The sequence below is a fragment of a genome, unplaced genomic scaffold, assembly GCF_019419815.1.
Source record: "Pyrus x bretschneideri cultivar Hongxiangsu unplaced genomic scaffold, Pyrus_bretschneideri_v1 Contig37, whole genome shotgun sequence".
In the NCBI taxonomy this organism is placed as follows: Eukaryota; Viridiplantae; Streptophyta; class Magnoliopsida; order Rosales; family Rosaceae; genus Pyrus; species Pyrus x bretschneideri.
In genome coordinates this window covers 4,576,587-4,587,139 of record NW_025999690.1, presented here as the reverse complement: position 1 = coordinate 4,587,139, position 10,553 = coordinate 4,576,587, and the positions used below count along the sequence as shown (strand labels likewise).

The 10,553-nt window shown below is 35.9% G+C and overlaps 1 protein-coding gene across 1 annotated transcript; it reads left to right on the top strand.

Annotated features, from left to right (window-relative positions):
• Positions 1 to 4,367: 4,367 nt before the first annotated feature.
• Positions 4,368 to 8,098, top strand: LOC103966239 (trifunctional UDP-glucose 4,6-dehydratase/UDP-4-keto-6-deoxy-D-glucose 3,5-epimerase/UDP-4-keto-L-rhamnose-reductase RHM1-like). Its single transcript, XM_009379399.3, has 3 exons — positions 4,368 to 4,615; positions 5,671 to 7,262; positions 7,358 to 8,098. Exons 2-3 carry the CDS (start codon positions 5,688 to 5,690, stop codon positions 7,820 to 7,822), a joined length of 2,040 nt encoding a protein of 679 aa, XP_009377674.2. The 5' UTR covers positions 4,368 to 4,615; positions 5,671 to 5,687; the 3' UTR covers positions 7,823 to 8,098.
• Positions 8,099 to 10,553: the final 2,455 nt, after the last annotated feature.

The following is a 10,553-nucleotide window of genomic DNA, read 5'->3' as shown; positions in this document are numbered from 1 at the left end:
AAGTACTTACATACTGCCTTTTAGACAAAATCGTGGAAAACCTCTTGACAGGTATTCTCCGAACGAAAAGGTTAGATATGCAATTGCAAAGTATGTCTCTACGCATCGACTGTCTTCCAAGTACCAAGCCTTGGTGAATACAATGGAAGAAATTAAAATTCCAACAAAAGTGGAAGAAGCTCTGCAGGATCCTAGATGGGCAGAAGCAATTGAGGTTGAAATGAAGGCCTTACAGAAAAATAGAACTTGGAGCGTGGAGTCACTATCTCAAGGAAAGAGACTAGTGGGATGCAAATGGGTATTCACCATCAAACACAGAGCGGATAGAACAATTGATAGATACAAGGCAAGGTTGGTTGCTAAGGGGTACACACAGACTTTTAGAGTAGATTATCAGGAGACATTTGCTCCTATTGCAAAGATGAATACCATAAGAGTTTTTTTGTCTTTAGCTGTTAACTTTGATTGGCCATTGAAACAATTTGATGTAAAAAATGCGTTTCTACATGGAAACTTGGAGGAAGAAGTGTGCATGGAGCTCCTACCTGGGTATGAAGTGCAGAATGAAGCAGGCAAAGTATGTAGACTGCGAAAGGCTTTTTATAGACTCAAACAATCATCGAGGGCTTGGTTTGGAAGATTCATTGATGCAATGAAGAGATATGGTTACTAACAAGGAAATGCGGTCACACTTTTTATCAAACGCATGGGAGGTAAGGTCATCTTGTTGATAATATATGTGGATGATATGGTGGTTATAGGTGATGATACAGAAGAGATAGAGAGACTACGTGTGTATCTCTCTTCAGAGTTTGAGATGAAAGATCTAGGAGGTTTGAAGTACTTCTTGGGAATTGAAGTTGCTCGTTCCCGTGATGGGATTTACTTATCTTAATGGTAGTATGTTATAGATTTGTTGTCTGAGACAAGGATGTTGGCATGTAAACCAGCAGAAACACCTATTGTTCAAAATCATCATTTTGGCAATCTACTCGGACCAAGTTCCAGTGAACAGAGAAAGATACCAGAGGTTAGTATGAAGGTTAATTTACTTGTCTCTCATAAGACTAGATATTGTATATGTTGTTAGTGTAGTAAGTCAGTTTATGCACTCTCCTAGTGAGGATCACATGGCTGCGGTGATGAGAATATTAAGTTATTTGAAAGGTGCACCTGGTAAAGGATTGATTTTCAGGAAATATGGACATTTGGAGGTAAAAGGATACACTGATGCTGACTTGGGCTGGGAACATCACTGATAGGTGTTCTACATCATGATACTTTACATTTGTTGGAGGAAATCTTGTGACTTGGAGGTGCAAGAAACAAAATGTGGTTGCTAGGTCCACGGCAGAGGCCGAATACCGTGGTATGGCACATGGGATTTGTGAGTTATTATGGCTGAGAATTCTTCTTACAGAAATTGGGTTCAAACCATGTGGGGCTATGCTATTATATTGTGATAATCAGGCTTCGAGAGAGATAGCTAATAATCCAATTCAGCATGATCGTACGAAGCATGTTGAGGTGGATAGACATTTTATCAAAGAGAAGTTGGATGTTAAGAAAATTGATATTCCCTACGTAAGATCTGAAGACCAGTTAGCAGACGTGTTAACTCATGCAATGACGATTAGAGTGTTTTAGGACTCACTTGACAAGTTGGGCCTAGGTGATATCTACACACCAACTTGAGGGGGAGTGTTGCATGAGTCAACCTTGGGGATTAAGGAATGTAGAGTTATTTTGGGTATGAAATTATGTAATTGGTATTCCTAATTTGTTGGAGATTGTATAAGTATATATATTCCTCTTTATGAAAAGAATAAAATTAGAACATTATTAACCAAAAACATAGAATTCTATCTCCAAATGTTAAAAATTACGAACTTAAGAATAATAAACTGATATTTACCCCTTAAATTATGTACAAAGCATTAAAACAAACGTACTTGGATGGGCAGAGCTTTGCTTTCTGAATACAAAAAGGAAAAAGACATTCATGAGAGCACAAACTTGATATTTCTACATGTAATGCAGCATGTGATCCTCTGAAACATTGTCATGCAAAAATTAATATAAGCACACAAGAAAAATGCAAACCTTTGCCGATGTGATTGATTTATGTTAGCATTCACAACAATATGACATATATGGATGTTTATTAGGTGTGTTCTATTGTTTGATGTTTTATAATTGAGACATGTTGCAATTTATTAAAGGGGGAACGTTAAGAGCATCTCCAGTGATCTCAAACTTTAACTTAAATTTCTTTTTCAGAATTCATTGTTGGAAAAAAAAAAAAAAAGGAAAAAAATGTGAGCGCATTTATTCTATGGGATAATCTAGTTTTGGTTTGAGATCTAAGTTTTCGAGTTTTTACCAAAGTTGTCCCTTGTTTTGGAAAAAATTATATGATGCACCGTTCTATAACATGAATCATGTAAATAATGACCAAATATGAAACAAGGAACTTAATAGTTAAGAATTCAACAACTAAAAATCTTAGTATTGCAATTCGAACCAATTCATACTAGAAAAAAAAATCTTTCGTTAGTCCCTTCATATCATAGAAAAACTTACATGTTTCGGATTCATAACTCTCGTTGTTAAGAAACAAGAGGGGTAGAATTTTTGTTGTAGCTAAGTTTTTCTTCTTTTTATCATGTCCCAATAATTAGATGATGACTTCCACCGCTCAACTCTATACGACGTGGTAGAAAAATCCACCTCCAGATTTTCACCTCCGTGGAACTTCCTCAAAGTAATGATATAATATATATATATATATATATATATATATTATATATAATTTTTTACTTTACGATGCAGCCGTGGGAACAATCGTCTCGTAATTGATTGCTGGTAAAATTGATTAGAAATGTTTCAGGGATTTTTTTTTTTTTTTTAAATAGAATTCTTTCTCACGTCAACACTATACATCATTATATAAAAAAGTATGAGACGCATATCTCAAATTTTATTGGCGAAGACCACAACTACTAAATGATGAGTCTAAATTTTTTTTTTTTTTAAACAATTGATATTATTTATAGTAAGTTGAGAAGGATAGGCTTACCTCATAATAAATTAACAATAATCAAATATAAAACATCATACTAACAAGTAAATAGAAATATCATTAGATCGTGATACTAAATGGCAACAATGAGCCTAATTTGTTGATGGTATGAGTTAACTTGTCCGATGGCGTGCCTGTCCACCATAGGAAGATTTCACATAGATCTACACCGTCGATGACGACAACTCCCCTTGCTGTCGGGTTTACACAGAGATGTCAAATCTCATCAAATTCAGTGGTCCCCCTTGATTTGACCATAGTTGATTAACATGATTAGTAAGTTTATTAATACATAATTACCATTGCTCAACCATACAAAATTCCAAATCCTACCTGCCTCCTTCCACAAAACCCAACAAACATTCCCATAAACAAAAAATAAAAATAAAATTTTTTAGAACGTGTTTCAAGTTTTAGTTTTATCACATCGTACCTTAAATTTTTAAATTGTATCAATTAATATTTACAGTTTTTTTGAATATTTAATCTTTCATTTTTAATTAATGATGTGGCATATATGGATTGCCATACAAGACACACTTACACATTATGTACCAAAATCTGCGGTTAGTTATCAGTTTGGAAGACAGAGCATCAATTCAAGATATTCTAAAGCTCGATATGGAGGGGTTTTTTTAATTTTTAATTTTTCTTTTAATCTTTTGCCCATGTAATGAAATGTGACTTACAAGTTAGTCCATTAAGAATCCCACACTCGACGTCAATTTAATGAAAATAAAAAGATGAGATGATCAAAATGACCTAACTGCATAAATTTGTATGATGTTAAAAAACCTTATGCAATATAAAATAATTAAAACTTTGTGGATCATTTTAAAATCTCTTTTAAAAAGTGCCTGAAAGATAATTAACCAAAGAAAAAAGAACAAAGATTGTTGTAAATGCAAAATCTCTATTAATTAATAAAATTCTCTCTGTCAATCAAAAGAGGATGAAAAGGCAAATTAGTCTTCTATCACACAAAAAAAATGATGGGCAATAATGTAATTTTACAGGTTCAAATTTTATTGTTTTTTATTGAAATCTCACATACCGGTGATGTTAAAATACCTTTAATAATAATAAAAAAAAAACCAAAAACAAAAACCTCCCATTTCGCCTCACATTCTCTCTCTCTTCCCCCCTCTGTCCTTCTCATTTTCTAAAAAAAATGTGTTCATATAAACAAAGTGTGTAGGCAAATACTAGTATCAATTATTGTGATGTGTATTTATAAATACCCCATGCTTTAGCTTCCCTCCTAGCACACACTCTCATCTCCTTCTCCCCTCTCCTTCTCATTTTCTAAAAAAACGTGTTCATACAAACAAAATGTGTAAACAAATACTATATCAATTATTATGATGCGTATTTATAAATACCCCATGCTTTACCGTCCCTCCTCACACGCACTCTCATCTCCTTCTCACTTTTTTCTTGTCTTTTCTCTTCTTTCTTCTTCAGTCTGTCTTAAATCCAGCACACAGACAAAAGGCTGCGAATTAAACTCAAGATCCAGTCCAACTCAGAATTGTAAGTCAATAAAGCTTCAATCTTTCCATTTTTTCTGTAATTAAACTAGTTTAATTTACTTAATCACGGGTCGATAGCTGTTAATCAAGGAAAAACTCCCTCAATGTAGACCCAGATCTCCTATTTTATGCATAAAGTAATTCGAATTTAAGCGTGTTTTATTGGGTTAACGGTAGTAAATTCAATGTGGGTTGTTATTTGTTTGCTTTACGAATGTTGGGTTTTTGGCAGATTCTTGTTTTTTAGTTGGGTACGATCTGGGTCGGTTTTGTGCTGCTTTTTTCATGATCCGAGTTGATTGCACTTCGCATTGTTGGTTGTTGGGGGGGGGGGGGTGTCTGGTTGCTTCGTTGGAAAATTGATTTCGAAAAACGAAATGCTTGTTTCTCTTTGAAAATCAAGTCAGGAATCCGTTAAAAGAAGCTATTTGTATGGCCGATTTAATTATTCATGAGAGTTTCTTGTTGCCTTCTTAATCCCTGCGGTTTTTTTTCTTTGATAGTAACTCTGCCATTATCTTAATTAGGCGGTTTTAGTTCGTTTGATAGATATTAAATATCTGATCAGATGTAAGAGTCGTCTTCCTTCTGTATTTTTTAAGTGCTCAGCGGAGGGGGATGCTAAATTTCTGCTAGTCCTTTTCGGATCAAGGTTTTGAATCGGCGCTCTTACAAGCAACATAAGTTTTTTCTTGTAGTATTTTTGGTTTTCCTGGAAATAATAATGCAGCAAATTTAACTGTATATATTTGGTGGAATCTGCCTTTTTAGTTTTGATTAGAGAATGGATGCCTTTGCACCTAAAATTTATTTTCCTTTCGTTGTTATCTCGGTTGAAATGCAGTCTAAGAATGATGAAGGTCTATTAAATTTGTAATTTATTAAGTTATAAACTCGTGAAACCTCAGTTGCAAGTTTGTTTTGTCCGTGAATATCCACTTTTTGTTTCCGTGTTAGTGGCAATATAACCCCTGTTTCTCCTGCATTCGTTAGCATGCTTTCTTGTAGTTCAAGTTTTGGGAGTCTGAGTCAAACTTTCAATGCTGGATTGTGCAGAACTCTTTTGGATCGACATGGATACTGCGTATAAACCAAAGAACATCCTCCTTACTGGAGCTGCTGGCTTCATTGCTTCCCATGTTTGCAACCGGCTTATCCAGAACTACCCTGGCTACAAGATTGTAGTCCTTGACAAGCTTGATTACTGTTCAAATTTGAAGAACCTTAATCCTTCAAAGTCATCCCCCAACTTTAAGTTTATCAAGGGAGACATAGGCAGTGCCGATCTTGTCAACTTCATCCTTTTGACTGAGAACATTGATACAATAATGCACTTTGCAGCCCAGACCCATGTCGACAACTCTTTTGGTAACAGCTTTGAGTTCACCCAAAACAACATCTACGGTACACATGTTCTTCTGGAAGCATGCAAAGTCACCGGTCAGATCAAAAGATTTATTCATGTAAGCACAGACGAAGTCTACGGGGAGACAGATGAGGATGCTGTGGTGGGAAATCATGAGGCTTCTCAGCTTCTTCCGACAAACCCCTACTCTGCAACTAAAGCTGGAGCGGAGATGCTTGTTATGGCATATGGGCGTTCATATGGATTGCCTGTAATAACGACCAGAGGAAACAATGTTTATGGCCCCAACCAGTTCCCTGAAAAGATGATTCCAAAATTCATTCTCTTGGCTATGCAAGGGAAGCCTCTCCCGATTCATGGCGATGGATCCAATGTCAGAAGTTATCTCTATTGTGAGGATGTAGCAGAGGCATTTGAAGTCATTCTTCATAGGGGTGAGGTAGGCCATGTGTACAACATTGGGACGAAGAAAGAGAGGAGGGTGGTTGATGTGGCCAAGGAAATTTGCCAGCTATTTTCTCTGAACCCAGACACTCATGTAAAGTTTGTAGAGAACAGGCCTTTCAATGATCAGAGATATTTCTTGGATGACTCGAAGCTGAAAGGCTTGGGATGGTCAGAAAGGACTTTGTGGGAGGAGGGCTTGAGGAAGACCATGGAATGGTATGTCAAGAATCCCCAATGGTGGGGGGATGTTTCTGGGGCACTGCTCCCGCATCCAAGAATGCTCATGGTTCCTGGAATTGAAAGGCAATTTGATGGTTCCGATACTGGCGATTCCGCTTACCCTTTGCCAGCAAGTGATTCTAGTCACAGCAAACTGGTCGTTCCAGCTCCAAGGAACATCCCATCTACTGAGAAGCCATCTCTAAAGTTTTTGATTTATGGTAAAACAGGGTGGATCGGAGGCCTTCTTGGGAAGATTTGTGAGAAGCAAGGGATATCGTATGAGTATGGACGAGGGCGTCTTCAGGAACGGTCACAGCTCATGGCTGATATTCTGCGTGTCAAACCAACCCATGTTTTCAATGCTGCTGGAGTGACTGGCAGACCCAATGTGGATTGGTGTGAATCTCATAAACCAGAAACAATTCGCACCAATGTTGTTGGTACATTAACCTTGGCTGATGTCTGCAGAGATCACGGCCTCGTAGTGGTGAATTATGCCACTGGTTGCATTTTCGAGTATGATGATGCCCATCCACCAAGATCAGGAATTGGGTTCAAGGAGGAAGACACACCCAATTTTGCAGGCTCATTTTATTCCAAAACCAAAGCCATGGTATTTTATCATCTATCGTATCTAATACTGTGATAATATTAGAATAGCTCCCAAGCTCCCAACTGATACCTCTATTTCCCATTTTTGTGTAACAGGTTGAAGAGCTTCTGAAGGAGTATGACAATGTTTGCACTCTTAGAGTTCGGATGCCAATATCATCTGATCTCAGCAATCCACGCAACTTCATCACAAAGATCTCGCGCTACAATAAGGTGGTCGACATTCCAAACAGCATGACCATCTTGGACGAGCTTCTACCCATTTCAATTGAGATGGCCAAGAGGAACTTGAGGGGCATCTGGAACTTCACAAACCCGGGCGTGGTAAGTCACAATGAGATCCTGGAGATGTACAAGAACTACATTGACCCCAGTTTCAAGTGGACCAATTTTACAGTGGAAGAACAAGCCAAGGTTATTGTTGCAGCAAGGAGTAACAATGAGATGGATGCATCAAAGCTGAAGAAAGAGTTCCCTGAACTGCTTCCGATTAAGGAATCGCTGATTAAATACGTGTTTGAACCCAACAAGAAAACATTTGCAGGTGGAGCAGCAATTTAAGTGTCTCATGAAGAAGACCTCGATACCGATCCTATACATTTATTTATTTATTTATTTTTCTTGAGGGAAATCGCTAGGGGTTTAGTTATTCTCATGTTGTGATTCCATCAGTGTCTGTGATAGCTTAGGTTAATTTCATAAGTTGGTGCTATTGGTTCTGGCTTGGCTATTGTGATATAAGAAGCTTTGGAATTGCTTCAGAAATATTTGAAGGATCTACTCTAAGTTGGGGCATCGTAATTTTCAGATATTTAATAAATTCATTATTTTTATTTATACAAGTTCTTTTTAGTCTATTGGTTAATATTTTGTGTGATTCTTCCAACTTTTTAGCCAAAAATAGTATGTGAGATTAGCATAACTCCTCACTTTGACTGTAAGATTTAAAATTAATAGAAGTAGTCCCTAGGTTTATTCACCAGTCAATCATTTTGGTCATTCCGTGAAATTTTTTATTAAATAAGGGTCAAATTGACAAAGATATTCTCAATTTAATAAGCAATAAGGTAAAATGATTTAACAAAAATTTAGGGTATTTATGTTATTTTATTCTTATTTAATTTTTCATAGAATGACTAAAATGATTGATAGTGGACAAACTCAAGGACCACTTTTATCCATCTCAAATCCTAGAGACCAAAGTGAGGAATTATACCAATCTCAATGACCATTTTAGCTAAAAAGCATTTTATACAAGCATGTCTGTCTCTAACCTATACATTCTCATCCCTTGGGTATATACATTGTTCTTAAGGATAGAGCAATCTCTTTACTTACGCCTTTCATGGTGGGTCGGAAAATTGAGTTTCGGTATGTTGTAAGAATCATATTCCTATAATGAGCCGAAACTTGAATTATATAAAAGCAATTCTAATTTTTTAACATATATGTTATATGAATCAAACTTAAAGTGCTCGATCACACAAGTATATTTGACATTGGAAAAAATATTGTGATTTATGACTTTCATAACACGTGCTAAGTGCTAACACACACCGAAAACAAGGGCTTGGTTCCTCAATATTGAGTAGAATGTCCTCTTAGTTTCATTTGATGGCTAATTACAGAATTTTATGTTTATGAACAAAAACTTAATTTAATTTTTTTTACAAAAATTAATTAAAATTAAAATTTAGTCAATCAATCCCTATAACAGATATATAAACGAATAAAAACTCTAAAATATAAAATATTCTAAAACACCATAAAATTTTCTTAAACATTGACCTCGTTAAAATGGATAATTTTCCTTTTTGTCGATTTTTAAATAATTTGTTTGATATTTCATATTTGCCACCGGCATGCGCGCACTTCAAAGGTGCTTTGAACCCAAATCAGAAAGATTTCTAGCGATTCCGAGCTACATTTCTACAGAACGATTTTGATACCTGTTCCAATCTCCTGTCCCAGCTCAAGGTAACTCTCCAATCCCCAAAACCCTAATTTTCTCCCCCAAATTTGAGTTTCTCAGCTGCTCCTGCATTTGAATTAGTCTAATATTCTTTCATTTATCTAATTAATGCTAAAGTATGATTCTTGTGAATTGCCGCAATGTTTTTAGGGTTTTGGGTCAATCAGAGTGTTCCATTTTTCGTTTTGAATTGTGCATTTGTTTGTGTTATGAATTTGATTTGTCCTAATTTGGGAGTTTTAAGTATTAGGGTTTTGATGTTGATGGAAATAATTGGGAAAACAGGTTCCGGGTATCGCTGGTTGTTTGCTGGTGTATGATATTCTTCGTTTGGGTATCCGAGAGGGTTCATTTGGCTGTACATTTTGATGGATAAGGAGGAGAATGCTACTGGTGATGGTGATCATGAGGAGGCTTCAGGGTATGCACGTGCTGTGGGTCCCGAAGAAGAAATAGAAGAAGATGTCGAGGATGACGAAGATGAGGAGGTGGAGGAAGATATGGGGATGAGGAAGTGAATGTTTTGAGTTTTATAGATGGGATTAATCCTTTGGATTTTGTGGAAGATGATGGTGACCAACTTTATCAGCGACTTCTGGGGACGGATTACGAGGCATTAGCCGAGAGAAAGAGAAAAGCACTTGTGGATAGCCGACCCGAAGGTTCAGCTAAGAAGGCCAGGAAGGAGGATCTTACTGGTGTAAGCATGGAGGAAATAATGGAGGCCATGAATTATATGTAATGATCAATAAATTCTGTTTAATTCTACGCCTACATGTATAAAAATTCTAGTAATCTATTTTATAGATAATAGATATTTAGACTTGAGTTGACGAACAACCAGTACCAATATTAGTGTTTATTAGTGTCGACTAGAAATGGGGCGTGGCCAAGTGGTAAGGCAACGGGTTTTGGTCCCGCTATTCGGAGGTTCGAATCCTTCCGTCCCAGAACATACCTGACCCACGATCATTTTATTAATCTATAATTTTATTAATCTATAATAAAAAATAAAATATATATCTATATCATAATAAAATAGATCAAAATAAAGATTGTCTTTTCGACCAGTCTTCCGTTTAAGAGTATAATATTGTTATAGAATGTGATTCTTATTTCTTTATAGAATGTGATTCTTATTCTTTTTTTTTTTTTAATCATATCTTTTTCACAAATTTAATCGAGTTCAAATAACACGCATATGAAACGAAATTTTGATTTGTTAAATATTACTGATTTTACAATATGAAATATGAAAAAATAACAACCTAAATCTTCAATCTTTACTTACATCAGTCTTTTTTTTTATTAATCATTCAT

Coding starts and splice junctions, on each gene's coding strand:
- LOC103966239 (XM_009379399.3), top strand. CDS start 5,688: ATGGATACTGCGTATAAACCAAAGAACATCCTCCTTACTGGAGCTGCT. Junction 7,263..7,357: donor ATTCCAAAACCAAAGCCATG/GTATTTTATCAT, acceptor TTTGTGTAACAG/GTTGAAGAGCTTCTGAAGGA.